Genomic DNA, 17,550 nt, shown 5'->3' on the forward strand with positions numbered 1-17,550 from the left:
CTGTTTTGAGCACTGACATGATTCCCTGAATTATGTCATTCACTTGGCTTCATGGGAGTGGCTGCAACCAAAATACAGTACATTCAGCACCTCCAAGGACCTCTTAGCCCCCTGTGGTTGTACCCTCCCTCCCCCCCCCCCCTCTCTCTCTCTCTCTCTCTCTCTCTCTCACACACACACACACACACAAACTGTGTATGTGAGTGCATGTGTCCAGGCATGTGCATGCAGAAGTCCAGGTTTCTTACACCATCACTTTCGGCAATTAACACCTTGAGTCAGAGTGTCTCACTGAAGCTCAACCTTGCTGCTTTTGCTAGCCTGGCAGGTCAATGAACAATGGGTTGAGCTGTCACTGCCTGCCGTGACACTAAGGTTACAGGCATGCGCCATGCTTGGCTGTTTTGATTTGAGCTCAAATTCAGGTGTACATAGCAGTCAGGGCTCTTATTCATCGTACCATCTCCCCAACCCATGAAGCATCCCTCTTGATCATATTTTATTAATATCTCATGACACACATGCAAAGACCATAAAATCTATAAGAACCCTAAGCCCTAAACTACCATAAAGGGATTTCAGATAAGGGGCACTCAATGGCATGCCTGCACCTATGGTGGGTACGGTCTGTTGGCAGGCTGAGAAGGAAGTGAAGAAGAGAGGACAGAGGAGGAGGCAAGGATTCTTATTGGTTTGCCTTTCTCCGTGATGGTTTTAAAACTTACAAATGTTGGATTTATTTTAAAAATTAAAAACTCAATACCAGTAAAAAAAAAAATAAAGGAAGAAATCAATGAACGAACAGTTGCCCATATCTGCAGGCTGCATCCTTTGGATCCCACATACGGCCACTGATTTCAAAGGAGAAATGCTTCTAACACATGCAAGAAGGCAGGGACAGATAATCACAATGACAATAAAAGCTGGAGACCGTCAGTGCAAAAAAAAAAAAAAAAAAAAAAAAAAAAAAAAAAAAAAAAAAAAACCACAAAACATTGATTGCCCGGGTCTTGGATGTGTTTTTCTACTGATGAGGGAAAAGGCAAGCGTGCTATTTTGACAGCTCATCCTACGAGAACAAGACACTCGTCAGCGTGCTTTACAAATCGTGGCAAATGAAGTTGCTGCCGTTTTGTGCGGCCCATCATTCAAGTACTGATAGGTCAATTCTGAATGGGCCGGGAGAAATGGGTTCCCAGGGTGACGGATTACGTCCGCGAGGGCATGGTGTGGGTAGGGTGATGTCACTGGTGAGAAAGCCTTGCAGGGAAACTCGAGAGGTACATGGCTACCGTCGGAAGCATTAAGATGTCAGGAAGTTGTGACTGTTCCCTAATTTGTGGTCCAGGAGGGATTTTCCAGCCTGAGTGTCAATGTAAGCCAGGCTTCCTCCTGATTCTGCCTGGGAAACCTTCATTTTTTTAAATATTAATATATTAATTATTACTATTTTAAGTAATAATGAGGTGGTACAGTGTTAACTACACAAAAGCAGTAATAAACAGCAGGGGTTGCGTGAAGAGCTTCGGTGAGTTGTGAAGGAATCTAGGCCTAGGAGGACGCTGCCATTCTCAGAGAAATGTCCCTGTCTACTCGGGGCCATGCCCCAGTCCTTTGCCTCTTCATTATTAGGATGCCAGGGACAAAACCTGGTATTTCCATGTATGGAACTCGTTCCTCATTATGAAGAACCCCCAATGACGCCCCCCACCAGCTCCTAGCAGAGATATGTGAAAAAAAAATAACCATGAGAAGAAAGATACTCTGCCCCCCTTTCCTTGGCAGATCACCGATGGAAAGATAATGGTCAGGAGGAAAGATGCCAAGGAGAGGGGAAGACCTGGTCTACCTGCACCCTCCCTTGTAGGACCAGGGCTGGGGCCTGTCCCAACAGAGCTGACTTACCTCCTGCTGGAGGGCAGCCACAGGGCTGCTTTTTGGGGAGTAGGCAGTTCTACTGTGGATCTGCCACCACACGTGAGAACATAGAGTGCAGCACTGAAAGGGGGGGGGTGTGACCGTAGGTTCAAGTGAACCCCGGACCCTGTGTCTCTCCTTCCTGTGTTCTATCTCTAGATGTCAAATCCTGCCATGCCGGTTCAAACATCTAAACACATTTATTATTACCACTTGAAAATATTATTATTATGTAGTAGCCAGCCCTTGTGCAACTTAGGCAATCACCTTCTTACTGGCCCACACTCCTAGTGTATCTCTAGGACACTTGTGCAGGGATGTCCCTCAAGGCTGGGCCACCAGGCAAATGCCTGCTCACCCTCAGGACCAAGTCCTGCCCTGGGACAAAGGCACCCCTCTCTCTTTCTAGCCAGTCTCCCACAGAGCTAATTTCTACCCTAGGGGCATAACAGCATAATAGCCTCTAAGTGGGCTACCTAACCACTTCCTTATATTTAAATGTATTTCTATTTAACTTCCTTTTAATACTGGACCTTAAAAATAAAACTTTTCCTTATTAGAAAAGCAATACGTGATCATTTGGGGCAATTCCAAAATACACAGAAAATCTGAAAGAAATGAACAAAACCTATTTTCTTACTTCCCCATCGAGGTAGTCATCAACGGATACAAGCAACTACTTATAGATTCATCCAGCTTTTCCTTTGTGTTTATATTTGCACATGCATGTGCATGTATAGGTCAACATTGACTGTCTTCCTCAATCGCTCTCAATTTATTTATGGTTTGGAGACAGGGTCTCTGTGAACAGAAGCTCACCAATTTGGCTCCTCAGTGATCCGTCTGTCTCTGCCCCCAGTTCGCTAGCCCTGGAACTGTAGGCACACATTGCCATGTTCTGCTGCGTTCATGAATCTGAGATATCAAATTCTTTTTCTCATGCTTACATGACTCAGCTACCTCCCTACTGCCCCAATCTTTTATTTAAAATCATTTCTTTTGTGAGATTATAATATAATTACATTATTTTCCCCCTCCCTTTCTTCCTTCTGAGCCCTCACATAAACACCTCTTTTCTCTCTTTCAAATTTATGGCCTCTTTTCTCATTAATTGTTATTACATATATATGTAAATAAATAGAATTTCATCTCAAATGTATATTTATTAAAATGTTAATATTTTGATCACATTTCTTCCCCAACTCCTACCAGAAGCTCCCTGACTGCCTACCCACCCAGCTTCATGTTCTTTTCTCTTTCTTTCAAACAAAACCCCCTACAAGAACACCAAAATGAAAATCAGAACAAACAATCAAAAAGCAATAAGACAAAAAATTCTACATATATTTTTCCACTTTTTCTTTTTCTTTACTGGAAGATTTTTTCTTTCATGGTCTATTGTTTTCTGATGTATTCTTTTCACTTAACTCAACTATAATGCTGGACTGAATATTGTTTTTTGTTACTTTCTTGTACAAGCTTCTAGAAAACACCATAGTGCATTGTACAGGAAATACAGTCCCTGAACCTGATTCATCGCTGCATCTGTAACACCTAGCACAGGGCCTGAGATGTGGCAGGTGTAACCTCTGGTAAAACTCTAGCGGGGCTTTATTTGAGAGTCCCCAAGGTCCTTATCAGGTATCATTACCGGGATGAGCACAGATTGTTAAATCAGTGTTGGGGAGCTGGACCATGCTATGGGAGAGATGTTCACAAACTCAAGCCTTTGGATCAGACAAGAAAATGGACACAGAAGAAAGAGTGGCTGAGGCAAGAGGGTGGCTCTTGGTGAGGATGATGTCTACACAGGGAACAGGGAAGGACGAGCCAGGTCTTAGCTGCAGCTAACTCCCCGCTGCCTTTCATGGCTGCAGAACACCCGTTGGCTACCTTCCAGCCTTCCAACAGAGGCCCAAATCTAGATCCACATACAAAGCCTCCGAGCTAAATGCTTAGTTTAATCTTGCCTAGCCCACCAGAAATGGGTCCTTAGGGTGTGCGAGCCTAATTAGCATGCACCAGCTGCATGGGCTGCACACGCTGACAGGGCATTTCCGACACTCCATCTGGCACGTGCGGAAGAGAATGCAACAGCTCAAGGCTGGAGAACCCAGCACACACCTCACCTCTTCTAGGGTTGCTGTGTCCCCAGGGACACGCGGCCACGTCTCACGACATCTGTGGTGGCCAGATAAACTTGAAAGGCTGGTGGATGAAGTCAAGAATGTGGCTAAGCATCCTTGATGTGGTTGGTATAACAGGACAGCTCCTAGGGAGAATTGTCTGCCTCAAAGTATCAGCAGGGCCAAGGTGGAGAAACTGTCTATTACCACAGTGGCTTCCAACCCTGGTTGCAAATTAAGAACACTTAAAAAAAAAATCACATGCCGAAAATAAGTAAGGAAGACTCTCTGAGTAGAGCTCAGACTCTCTGTTGTAAAAGCCCCCAGGGATTCTAAGATGTGGCTGGATTGAGGCCTTCGAGGTGGAATCACAAGATCCCAGCATGCTCCTTGGTGGAATCCTTCTCCTTGCTCAAGACCTATTCACTCAGTAGATATTTTGTGACCTGGATGGGGGTCGATCAGCCACCTGTCATTTATACCCTACAAACTGCTGTGTTTGGCTTGTATTGACTTTTAGCCTATTGGTGGCTAATAAAAGCTGTTTTCCCGCTCCAGTCAATTATTCAGGCCATCCGACGGGCAAAACTTCTGGCGTGCAAACATGCTTTCTGCTGAATAATTACTTCTGAAAGCGAAAGGTCTGCAAACAATCTATGCAATATATTCATACCAAAGGAGGCTGATAAAATTAACTCCGTCTTTCTGCCATCCCTCCTCACCACAGGCAATGACAAGGTTTAGAAACGGAACAGCAAATGCAGGCTAGAAAGTTCCACTGCTATCGCTTGAGAGATGAAAGAAGAAAATGAAAAACAAACAAACAAACAAACAAAAAAACCCAACTAAGACCATAAAGAAAGTAAAGATAGGAATAGTTGATGCTGACTGGATTTCATTAGCATCTCAATGATCTGATTGGTTGACTTGTTTGCATCTAATGCAGGCCTGGGGTCCTGATAATATAAATATTGTAAGGACAAAGGTGCACCTTGAAATTAGGACCATTCTGTCTACCTGCTTGCCAGCTACTGCCCAAGAGTGCTACCCACTAGAGTCACCTATTGGAGGTTGCATGGGAACGCCAAGGGACAGCTGGGAAGTCTGAATCTTTGTCCGGAGTTCTGACACTGTGGGGGTCAAAGGTCTACAACACAGCCCCATCCCTGAAGCCTGGTGAGAGACTGTGATGCTGAAGTCAATGAGCCATTGGCATCGTTGCCCTTTAAATCTTGCCAGGTGAGAACAGGTGTGGTGGACACACACATTGTCTGGAAGTAAGGCTGAGGTAGGAGACAGTGTTGTAGGAGCAGGGAAATTACAAAGAGAGCCTGAGCCCTGGAGGGTAGGCAAGACAGGACCAACACACACAGACTAGCCTAGATAGCATGAATGACATGGCAAAGGTCCAGGGGCGAAGAAGAGCCTGTCTGTCAGTAGAGCATCACTTAACAAGTGGCTGCTTAGGAGGCAGGGAGAGAAGAGAGGATGAGGCTGGAGAGGCAGCCAGGGCAGACGTGAAGGCTAAATGTATTGAGTGTGAGCGGCGAGCACTAAGATGCTGTTTCATGTAGGAAAAAGGTCAGCGTCCTGAGAATGAGTGGCTGAGTACAGAGAAAGATTCTGGGCTTGGTTTGGGGAGGGTCCCAGAATCCCCACCACATGCTACTGTATGATCCTGGTGAGCTAACACATGTTTGGATCAAACAGTCATACATAGTACCACACACAGGCAGAGATACAGACAGGCCAGAAGGGCCCAGGGAACTTACAGGGAAGGGCTGAGCCCATATGGAGACAGCCTGTCTCCAAAGACAGGGAAAGAAACCATGGAAGATTAGAGAGGCAAGAGGGGCCCTTCACGTGGGGATGAGTAGTCCTGGGGACCAGAAGGACAGGAAGCTAAAAGGAGAGAAGGAGGAGAGAAGGTGGAACACCAGGAACATAAGCCCTCGCTTGGCATTTCTTCTGAATACTGCCTCAGAGATTTTTTGCTCATTTTTGGATGTTGTCCCGAGAATCCTCTTGACTGGAGGCCACCTTGTCACAAGATGCGAGTGGAGCAGGGGAAACCCAGCGCCTGGCCTGAGCCAGGCTCTCAGCCTGCAGTTCCTGCAAGCTCACCAGTGGCTTGTTTTTAAGGTTCAGCGACTACAATGACCCCATTCAGGGTGAACAGAATCTGTTCAGTGGGCAATAAGGAGAACCCCATGGCCACTCCAGCAGGCAAGGTGAGGGTCAGAGTCACAGAGTAGAGCAGGTGTCTGGGGAATGCGTGTCACGTCCCTAGATTAGCCTGAGCCTGCTGTCCTGGTATCACCCCTCCCAGCTATTCAGCTTCAGTGGCCACAAGTGAACACGTGGCTTGAACAGGCCGCTACTCAACAAACCTCTTCAGGTTTGGGTCAGTGTGCCCCCCTCTCCAAGAATAAAGGCCTGCTGGGTCTCAGGACAAGGCTACCGAGAGTCACTCAAAAGGGTTCATCACAGGACAATGGCCGAAGCCGCCAACAGATTCTGGATATTAAAATGTCAATGAAGTTGCTCTTAGGAGAAATAATAATGTGTGCTTTTATTTGAACTGCTTCTCCGGGTCCCAACCCCCTTTTAATATTTCCTTCTACTCACATAAAGAAATTGCTTTATCATCTAGTTTATAAAACTGGGTCTTCCCCGCCCCCAATCTGCAGTGATTTATTTTCTTTATAGGAAATATGTTAATGACTGGCCAGGAATCTAAATCTTAAGAGCATGCAAAAATGAAATCTTTGAAAATGAAAACAAATGATTCTTTTTTTTCCCCACCCTTTCAGGGAACTGCTGCTCTTTAAGATGCAGGAGGCAAAGCAGGGTGGAAAGAAATGACTCGAATTAGTTCCCTGAAAACAGCCCCCCCCGGCAAGTGTCTCTCCCTTCCTATCTGCACATTGTCTGAGAAATTATCAAGTATTTCTGGAGCAATGGTGTCCCTAGTTCAAGAGAGCCAAAGATCAAAGTCAGACGCTTCTAGCAGCTTGCAAAAGAAACAAACACACTCAGGAAGAAACAGGCGTCTGGAGACTCAAAGGCAAAAGCTCCAAAGGGAGAAAGAGGGGATCATTTCAGAGTAGCAGGCATTGAGGGATGAATAGGAGTTGTCCAACAGGAGCGAGAGAAGACTGAACGGTCATTTAGAGCAGTGGTTCTCAACCTTCTCAATGCTGCGACTCTTAAATACAGTTCCTCATGCTGTGGTGACCCCAACCACAAAATGATTTTGGTTGCTGCTTCACAACTGTAATTCAGATACTGTTATGAATTGTAAATATTTATGTTTTCCAGCGGTCTTAGGTGACCCCTGTGAAGGCGCCTTTTGCCCCCCCCCCGAAGGGTCATGACCCACAGACTGAGAACCACTGATCTAGAGGGCAAAGAGACAGCTGGAGATGCATGTGAACCGGGCTCAGTGCTCCACAGGGCAGCATGGGGAAGGAGCAAGTGTCCCAGGAATCCTTCTGGCGGTAGCGTGAGGACATAGGAGGGGGCAGCCCTGGAAGGCTAGCGAGGTGACCACGGCCCAGGTCCAGACGAGAAGACAGACAGCCCAGACAGCCCACACTGGAGCAAGGCAGCATGGAGCATATGACAGACAGGTGGAAGGGGGGCACCTGGGAGGCGGGAGCAAAAGGACGACGTGGCAGATCACTTGGCACCAGGCATTCACACAGAGAATGTGGGACGATGGCGGGCTGGCGGCCAAATGAAAAATGTGTGTTAATGAGGAAGAAAAGGAAAGGCATGGTGGGAAGAGAGGGACCGGGAAGAAAGAGGCAAAGGAAAGAGGCATGAACGGGGCCGAGCTCCTGTCAGTCAGGGTTTCCCCATCTTCCCCATTAATTAATTAATTAATTAATTAATTCTCTGGTGGGCAGCTCATTACTGCACACAGCTTTATCCCCTGCCACCTTTTGCGAGTACCTCGTGCCCTTCTTTCCAGCTTCATGTACATAGTTACCTTTGAGTTTTACTTTTGGTTGCTCTGGGGAGTATTTTAGAAGCCCATTTGACTTAGCAAAGGCCCGAGGAACTAACTGCCTTGTCCTGTTATTCTCCCGATGGAGGATTCTTTGTTAGACCAGGGCAAAGAAACAGCCAAAGACTCTGGACTGTGGGCAGCTGGCGCTGCCTGGATCCTACCCTCCCTCTCCCCCCCAGAGCCCGAGGTTTCAATTACCGTGCTATTGCAGCCGGCGAAGCAGGCTGACAGGTAGGTGATGCCGTCGGCCCCACACACTGGAGTGAAGGAATCGGTCTGACATTCACAGTCCTTGTTGCACGGAGAGTAGGGGTCAAGGGCCGAGCCACGCGCTGAGCTGGAAGAGTGGAAGGGGGCTCGTTAGAAGCTGGGGTGGACTAGGACTGTGGAGGGCATTCTGCTCTGATGGGCTTTGTGGTACCCTTGCTCAGCATGCTGCCCTGGTCTGCCTGTCCTTTCCCTTTTCATTCTTCCTGTCTTAGCCCTGGCTGACCTGCAAGCGCCTGTCCAGGGCGACTGCCAAGAGCCCACGCTGCTGTACCCCTTTAGGTCTTCCATCAAAATGAGGAGGGGAGTTGTTTGTTTGTTTTGTAGTTTGTAACCTTGTGCCCTATGGACTGATGGCGGCTGGGGCTTAGCTTAGGGTTGTCCACTCCAGGACACTATTCTAGATAGATGGCTCACAACTCCTCCTGTACTGCTGAAGGTCCCCACGCCCGTCTGTTTCTCCCTTTCCTGCATATAGGATGCCCAGCCTGGCTCCAACAGCCACCTTCCTACGGGTTCAGTGTACCAAGAAATACAACGAGAGCTAGGGTGTTTTATACTCGCCTATGCATTACAAAGACGAGATACCAAGAGCACATAAACTGGAGAGACCAAAAGGGAAATCGAGGATGGACCAGCTGAATCGTTTGTCCGGATGTATATAGTGTCTGAGTGTGCAGAATGAGCGAGAGCTGGGTAGTGTAATCACAGGCTTTGAGCTTTTTATTTGTTTGTTGTTTATTGGGCGCCGTGTCATTATACCATGACCCGGTGCATGCAATTCTAATCACTGCAGTTACCGCTTGTACCGTGGCCGTCCACAGTGAGGGCTGCTGTTCAGAGTGAACTGCCAGCCGGAGGGGACTCTCTGTGTGTGAGGAACTGGGAGGGGGGTTGCCTGACGTGCACCCAGGTCTGGGAGAAGCTGCCTCTTCCTGCTCTTCCTACTCTACTCTCAAAGGGTGGCAGCTGAGACCCAGCTCTCCCCAGTCTCCAGGCTCCTTATCGCAGCTCAGTGGCCTGCCTGGAGGAGGAGCCTGATTGTGTAACCTGCAGGGTAGCCACGGTGCAGCTTGTCTGGTCTAGACCCCACAGCCTGACTAACGTGCAGGGTAGCCACGGTGCAGCTTGTCTGGGCTAAGACTCCACAGCCTGACTAACATTCAGGGTAGCCACAGTGCAGTAGGTCTGGGCTAGACTCCACAGCTCGGGGTGGTCTCAGAGTCCCACAAGGAAAGGAGCCACTGGGCATAGAGATAATATAACCCCATAATCTATTTGAAGAGCAATCACTATGGGGACTCAGGTCCACAGTCCTGGGATAACAGCCAGGGTGTAAAGGAAAGAGACGCCATAGCAACCAGCTGGTCCCTGACCCCCACCCCCTGCCTTCCCTCCTTGTTTTTTTTTCTGTCCCTTTCTTCCCCCACCACTTAAACATGCTCACCAAGGGCCAGACTTCGTGAAGACTATGTGAGTTGGATGGCAGCTTCTAACTCGCGTAGGAATTATTGAAATTGATTCTGTCTTTTATTTTCAACTGAATTTCGAAATAAGGTTTATTGTTATTTTCTATCTTCGCATCATTCCTGAAGTCCAATTTCTGAAAGAGTGAGTGGACTGGAGAATGAGCGACTGCCCTGCTCTTGGGGCTGCTTTGCCATGGTGGAGAAAAGGTTAGCTCTCAGAGGACAGGCTGAGTCTTCCAACGACAAGAAGAAATTAAGGTCTCCTGGGCTTTTCCTCTCAGCATCACTAGCAACCAAGCTAGCTCTATTAGCCTGCGTCAGAGTCCTGATGTCCCTGGGCAGGGTTAAGCTAGTTTTGTAAACCACAGTAACAGTGAAGGTATCCCTGATGTCCCTGGTGTCCCTGGTGCCCCTGGGCAGGGTCAAGCTAAGAGTTTAGATACTTACTTGTTTCCATAGGGAACAGTGACCCCAGCGACAGGGCCTGTGTCACAGCCCAGGAAGAGGAAGGAGACGTAGCAGGCCGTGGACACTAGGTTGACCAGCATGGCCATCCGAATGGCCCCCAGAGCAGACAGGCTCAGCTTCTTCACCAAGAGGCCACCCAGGAAGATGCCCAGGCAGGCACAGGGGATTGCCGTCATCCCTAAGAAGCAGAACAATGCGGTGTGAGTAGCAGAAGAGGGGCTAGAAGGTGGCAAGGGCCCTGTGACTTCATGTGACCCCAGTGTCTTCATGATGGGCCTTATTTCTTTGTTTTTTTTTTTTTTTTGGTTTTTCGAGACAGGGTTTCTCTGCGGTTTTGGAGCCTGCCCTGGAACTAGCTCTTGTAGACCAGGCTGGTCTTGAACTCACAAAGATCCACCTGCCTCTGCCTCCCGAGTGCTGGGATTAAAGACGTGCGCCACCACCGCCCGGCTCGATGGGCCTTATTTCTGTCCTCAGAGAACTCCCAGAAAACAAGGGGAGACAGATTCGGAAAAGTCAGTCATTGCGAGCCAAAACACACACTGCTGGCACACCATGCCTAGTGCCATCCAAAAGGATGTACGTGGGGCCAACGTACATGGTACATGAGTTGAATCCGGAAAGCTAGGGACCTAGATGTGAAATCCAGGAGATTTTGGGGAGCAATGGTATGGTCTTTGTATTAATTATATCTATAGCTATAGATCGATCCATCGATCTATCTATCTATCTATCTATCTATCTATCTATCTATCTATCTATCTATCTATCTATCTATCTATCTATCTATCTGGTGGTATTCTGTAGACCAGACTAGCTTCAAACACTTGGCAATCTTTTTACCTCAGCTATCCAAGTAATGGGATTAAAGGCATATCCTAGGAAGTTCAACTTCTCTGTGAATCATGCATGTGAATGTGTTTGTATGCATGTACACATATGTGCCTGTATCATGTAGAAGCCAGAGGATAGCCTTGGGTGTCATTTCTCAGGCACCTGGTTTTGAGATGCCCTCTCTCGCTTTGGCTTTTATGTTTCTCACTGTATCTGAGTTCTGAGCATGGAACTCAGATCCTTAGTCACCATGACATATGAGCATCGCTGGGCATATCTGCAGTGACCCTGAAAGGGGACCTAAGATTATCTGAGAGTTCTAGGCGGGGGAGATGGTTTAGTAGACAAAGTGACTGTCATGCAAGCATGAAGACTGGAGCTCTGATCCCTAGAAGCCACAGAAAGGCCAAGCAGACCTGGTGGCCTCAATATACAGGAGACAGAGATAAGACCCTGAAGACAAACCATTAAGGTAGACTGGTGGAAATTGGCAAAGTGCCAAGCTCAGCAAGAGACTCCACCTCAAAAGATTGAGTGGGGGAGTAACTGAGGAGATTGACATCAACTTCTTGCCTACACACACATTCCTGTACACTTCAGTTGCAGACAGATACACACTTATACATGTGAACACACATGCATTCAGCATACACACTCACACACTCTCAGACTTATCCACACTTATACATGTGAACATACACACACGAAATACACACACCCACACTCTGAGGACTTTCTCTTCCTCTTCTAATGAGGCAAGGCAAGGACAGTTCCTAGGCTCCAAAGCTGTTTAAGCCAAAGGCTGCAGGGCTCCCATGTCAGTGGAGGACGCCATTTAGCCAGTTCTGCCACGCCTCAGGAAGCGGTATCAGTCCCATCACTATGTTCTGCAATACCTGGTTAATAATTAGTAAGTATACACAGTCTCTCTCTTCTACACAGAGCTATCTCATAGGCAGTAGGCCCGAAACCTGTTCCCCCAGGACTCTCAGAGACCCAGAGTACTGTCGGAGAACCAAAGGATCCTGCTGTCCCAATCTCCTCTTTGCTGGGGCTCTCTTCTGATTCATTTCATCTGCGACTCGTCTTTAAATTACTGAGTGTCATTTATCTACCGTGTAGATTATGCATGGCCAGTTTTCCAGTCTAGGCTGTCTCCTCCCTGCCAATCAACCGACCCCCCAGGTCAATCGACTACATCAACCAGCTGGTAAGTGCTGAGGGAATGCAAATTAATTTTTCGTATTACGGTAAGAAAATAAAATTGGGAAGGCTTAGCTTGCCAAGGCCCTATCCTGGCCATGCTTGGAACAGACACAGCCCTGTGTGTTACTGGCTGCCTCTGACATCTGAGCTTAGTTTCCACATGACCTTGTCCTGTGAGCCTCCATCCCCAGCCCAGGCCACTGGCCACTCTAACCACAACCGCTTTTTCTACGTTCTCTCCCTGGAAATGTCTAGGTGCCCAGGGTGCCACAGTCTTTGCATACACATTGGTTCTATTCCTAGGACACACTTGTCCATCTTTCCTGGAATGGTCTCCCTCCTCTTCTAAGAAGCTGCATCGGCCCCCACTCCTCTGGTGACATACAAAGGGGATTTATGACCATCTGAGGATCTGAGGCAGGGAACATGGCTCAGTGGATAAAACACCCGTGGTACCAGTGAGATCCCAGAGGTGGGATCTCAGAAGCCAGGTTAAAGCTGGGCAGGTGGTGGCCCACCTGTAACTGCATTTTGGAGGAAGAGACAGGGGATGTCCATGGTAAGCCATTCAGCTGGTCTAGCTGGCATCGGGGAGCTCTTGGTTCAGCAACAGTCTCCTGTTATCCCTAGGCAGAATTCCTGTTGCCATGGTTCTCTCTGCCATCTAAAACTATCGTGTTTATTTTTGTCCATCCTGTATCCTGCTCTCCTCCTCTATCAGCATGGAGTTTCCAGGATGAAGGGTACCCTCTGCATCCCATTCAGTCCAGCCCAAATCTCAGTGTCTAATAGAGCACCCTGCGCTGGACAGCATTCAGGCATCCCTTTGAGAAAGAGTGAATCTGTGAGCAGCCTGGATCTGTGTGGATAAGCTTTGGTGACAACATGCCTACTCCTGGAGAGCATCTTGGGCTTTGTTTCATTTTCTAGTTGAGACAGTGGGGGTGTCACCTGGTGATGATGGTAACCATGGCAACAACAGGATTTCAGCACCTCTTCTCCCAGTCACTATTAGCTTCCCTTTCCCTTCCTCCATGATGTGTGTATATGTCCTTAACACCCCTGGCCATTGCCAGAACTTCACAGGACCAAAACTTCATCCTCATTAGATTGACTTATGCAGATTGAGCCCCTTTAACCTATACTCATAAATCAATGTCATCGGCGCCTGGCTTGTCTACATTGCTCTTCTCTGAACTCTGACCCATTTGCTGATGACTTTGTGGGTGGCCCAGAGTCTTTCCTGCATAGTACTGCACACACACTATCTTCCAGGAGCACAGGAGCTATTCTGACAGCATCTCCCTACATAAGCGTCCCCTAGCGCACCCTGCCCGCCCCTCCTGCAGTGGGCTGTCCCCAGTACACACTGATTGGATCTATGCCATTGGCTAGACATAGAGACAGGAGATGCTGGCTGTCTGCCTGGAGACTACGAAGAGACCCCCCCCACCCCCTTTCTTCCCACCTTGTTAAGCACTCTAACAAGCAGGAACCATTGGGAAACAAACAGATGTTAGGTAGCAGAATTGTTTTTCTGACCTTCTGCCCCGGAGACTATTGATTTGTGTGTCGATAGAAAGCTTAGGCATTTGTTCCACAATAGGACCTGGCCCTGAAGATGCAACAGTGCAAACACAATCAAGATGGGAGACGCAGCAGCAGAGAAACCAGGAGGTGGGAGATAACCTCTGGGGTGCTGCTGCAGGGCCAAACCCCAGATCCTAGAGACAGCAAACACTACAGCTTCCACTATAAGGAGAGGTGGGTTTTTTCCCCTCCATTCTGCAAGTATTAAAAAGCTGCATTTTGCTCATACTCTGACCAAAGGGTAGGTGGCAAGAATGACTAGTGAAAAGAGAGGAGAAGAAAAAAAACCCCAAAAAACAAAAACCACCACCAGCAGCAGCAGCAACAACAAAAACAAACAAACACAAAAAAACTTGTATTCCTCTTCAGTTTTCAGGGAGGAAAAAAAAAACTATGGCATGTTGTCATGATGGTCATGGTTTAAATTTCTTTTTAATCTGAGATGTGAAACACACAAGACCATGCTGCTGAACTTTCCAATATGCAAATGCCCCCACAACCAGCACTCAGGTCAAGCCTAAAACAATTCCAGACGCCTGGGGCTCAGGAGTGCTTGATCCTCAGCACTTTCATAAAAGCCAGGAGTAGGGGTGCACACTTGGAACCCCAATGCTGGGCTGTAGGGAGACACATGGAGCCCAGCATCACACTAGCCAGCGAGAGACTTTGCATGGAAAGCTAAGGTGTGGAGGGACTGAGGAGGACACCTGCTATAGATATCTGGCCTTCACATGCGTATGTGCGAATATGTATCTGTAAACACATGCACAATTCACACACACACACACACACACACACACACACACACACACACACACACACACGCAGCTGCCTAGGAGGCTCCTGGGTACCTCCGCCCAGTTGTAAGCCTCAAGGACAACTGTGGCTCTTGCTTCTTTTATCTTAATTGAAGATTTTTTTTTAAGTCCCATAAATAAATTCTCTTTGTGTGTGACACATTTAAACTCATACCCATTTACATGGACGCCTGTGTGGGAGTCCATCCTTTCCCAAGCTGTGTGGTACAGAATGAACAGTCTATAGTTTATTTACCCATTCTGCTGTAGACAGACATTTGGGCTGGTTCCAGTTTGAGAGAATTATGCACAAAACCCGCTCCGAACGTTGTTATATATGCATATGCAAATGAGCGGACCTAAACACTCCATTCTGTTGGAGAAGTTCCCAGAAAGGGAACTGACGGATCACAGCTCAGGCATATGCTGAGCTTTAATGGAGGGTGTAAAAACTGCCGGAAGCAGAGGTTCTGTCTGCATTCCCATCGCAGTGTGGGTTCCAGTTCCTCCTGGTCCTCCCCAACACTCGGGGCTGTCATCTGGTTGGTGTGTCATAGCGCCTCCTTGAGGTTTCAGTGTGCACTTCCCTCATCATGCTAGCCAGAATCTTTGTTATTTATCGGCCATTTTGTGAAGCAACAGGAGGAATCTCTCTCTCTCTCTCTCTCTCTCTCTCTCTCTCTCTCTCTCTCTCTCTCTATCCCCCCCCTCTCCCTCCCTCCCTCTCTCTCTTTGTGTGTGTGCATGCATGCACAGGTGTACATAGGTGTGTGAAGGCTAGAGGCTGAAGTCAGGTACCTTCATCTATGGCTCTCCACTTTATTTTAAGATTTACTTTATTTTATATATATGGGTATCTTGCCTGCATGTATGCTTGTGTACCATGTCTATGACTAATGCCCAGGAGCCAGAAGAGATCTCTAAATCCCCTGACACTGGAATTATTAGCATTTCTAAGCTACCATGTGGGTGAAGGGAATTTAATCTGGGTACTCTGAGAGAGCAGTCCATGCTCTTAACCTCTGAGCTGTTTTTTTTAAGCCTCTGCACCTTTGTTTATTGAGATGGGTGGCTCACTGAAGTCAAGAGTTTACCCATTGGCTAGACTGGCTGGGTTTGATGCTCACGGCCACCTATCACTCTAGCTCAAAGAGACCCCACACCTTCTTCTGACCTGCAGGCACTTGGAATGCACACGCACACACATAGCCATTCAAGCAAAGCACACATACCTAAAATGACGTCATGAATCTTTGAACCAAAACCAACTCCTGGGGCTGTAGAGGTAAAGTCCCCGCTGTGGGGTATATGGGACTGAGATCATCCCTTAGCCTAATAAAAATCTACTAATCTAAGATGGACTTTGATTGCTTTCTTCATGTGTGCTTCAAAATCTCCCGTTCACATCAGTCAAGGGACTTCCTGACCTCTCATAAAGCTTCCTACATGTACCTTCTATTGTTGTTCTTCCTTATAATATGGTTTTGTTTTTAAATTTATTATATTATTATTATTATTATTTATGCTTGAGTGTGTCATGGTACCCATGTTGATTCTCTTCTCCAAAGATGGGTTCTGGATTTTGAACTTGGGTCACCAGCCTTGAGCAACTAATACTTTCCCTGCTCATCCATCTCACAGACCCTATAATACGTTTTTAGTATTTGTCTCAAGTATGAAAAAAATCTCACTCCGAAGTTCCTTGCAAAGAAAGGTCACAGATACACCACATCACTATTGGCTTAGCATAGCCCTGCACACTTCCTGGCTCTCAGTGCATTCTCTGAGCATCTGGGTATGACCAGAGGGCAAAGAGACCCACTCACCGAGCAGCTGGTTGGCAGAGGAGGTGGTGAGGTTGAACTGCTGTTCCAGGTACTTGCCCAGGAAGGCAGCGAAGCCGGCCACCACGGCAATCTCCATGCAGGCAGCTAGGACGATACAGGTGAACACGGGGTTTGAGAGCAGGTGCTTGGTGACCTTGGGGATCACTGTGGGGAGGGACAGAAAGCAAGGTCAAGGTCACACGTGTTGAGTGCCTACTCTTGAGACCTCATAGGAGGCTCCTTCTTGATTCACTCTTGCCTGTTTCTTTAAACAACACCCAAAGGCACTTGGGTGGCTCAGGCCAGAATCTTTATCTTTATGTAGGTCATTTGTAACTTTGAGAACTCTGGATTCAAAACACGCCAATATCCTACAAAGTAAGCCATCTTCTACTAAAACAGGCTGCTCTATCTGGCTTCTTCAATGCCACAACTTCAGGGGCTCACATGAGATAGTCAGGTATCTTTTAAGGAATTACAAGATTTTTTTTTTGTCCCTCACTCCACTCCAAAAGGAAATCTGTTTGGGAATTTTTCCCCCAAGGTGAAAACTGTTACATATATAAGTTGTATATATCAAATTATTTAGGTATATGTCAACATGCCCAATATATGAGCAACATTTAGAACTACACCCTGTATGTGCAGAGAATAGGTTTAACGTCATCAGTGTCAAGAAGAAGTGAACCTCTCATCTTTTACAAAATAAGTATGAACCAAATCAAGTCTTCCTCTCAGCTCTTACCTGCAGGGCCGGCGCAATCCATGGGGGGCTGAGCTAACAGCCTTGATTTGATCATACCCTACATAGTAACTAATAAGATCAGCTTAAAGGTTTTACTGCTCAAGCGTTTACAGTAGGGAGAACCACAGCAGGGAGTCTATGATTTACAGTCTGGGACTCTAGGTTTTGGTCTACTTCTTGGGGCTGGGACAGTCCCAGGATGCTTGACCTTCCCTCCCCATTCCCAGACCTTGTGCCCCCCTGAGCGGCATCCACATTGTATTATATGCTAGGTCTTCTTCATCTACCAT

General features: G+C 47.3%; 1 protein-coding gene across 2 annotated transcripts in view; it reads right to left on the minus strand.

Annotated features, from left to right (window-relative positions):
* Slco3a1 (solute carrier organic anion transporter family member 3A1) overlaps window positions 1-17,550 on the minus strand; it is a 281,528-nt gene that overhangs the window by 34,196 nt on the left and 229,782 nt on the right. For both annotated transcript variants that reach the window (XM_075952227.1, XM_075952228.1), the window contains exons 5-7: window positions 16,516-16,680; window positions 10,242-10,440; window positions 8,257-8,395 (exon numbers count right to left, since the gene is read on the minus strand). In XM_075952227.1, coding sequence (XP_075808342.1) covers window positions 8,257-8,395; window positions 10,242-10,440; window positions 16,516-16,680 — 503 coding nt within the window. The remainder of the gene's footprint in view (window positions 1-8,256; window positions 8,396-10,241; window positions 10,441-16,515; window positions 16,681-17,550) is intronic.

This window comes from Microtus pennsylvanicus, chromosome 18 (genome assembly GCF_037038515.1).
Source record: "Microtus pennsylvanicus isolate mMicPen1 chromosome 18, mMicPen1.hap1, whole genome shotgun sequence".
Lineage (NCBI taxonomy): Eukaryota > Metazoa > Chordata > Mammalia > Rodentia > Cricetidae > Microtus > Microtus pennsylvanicus.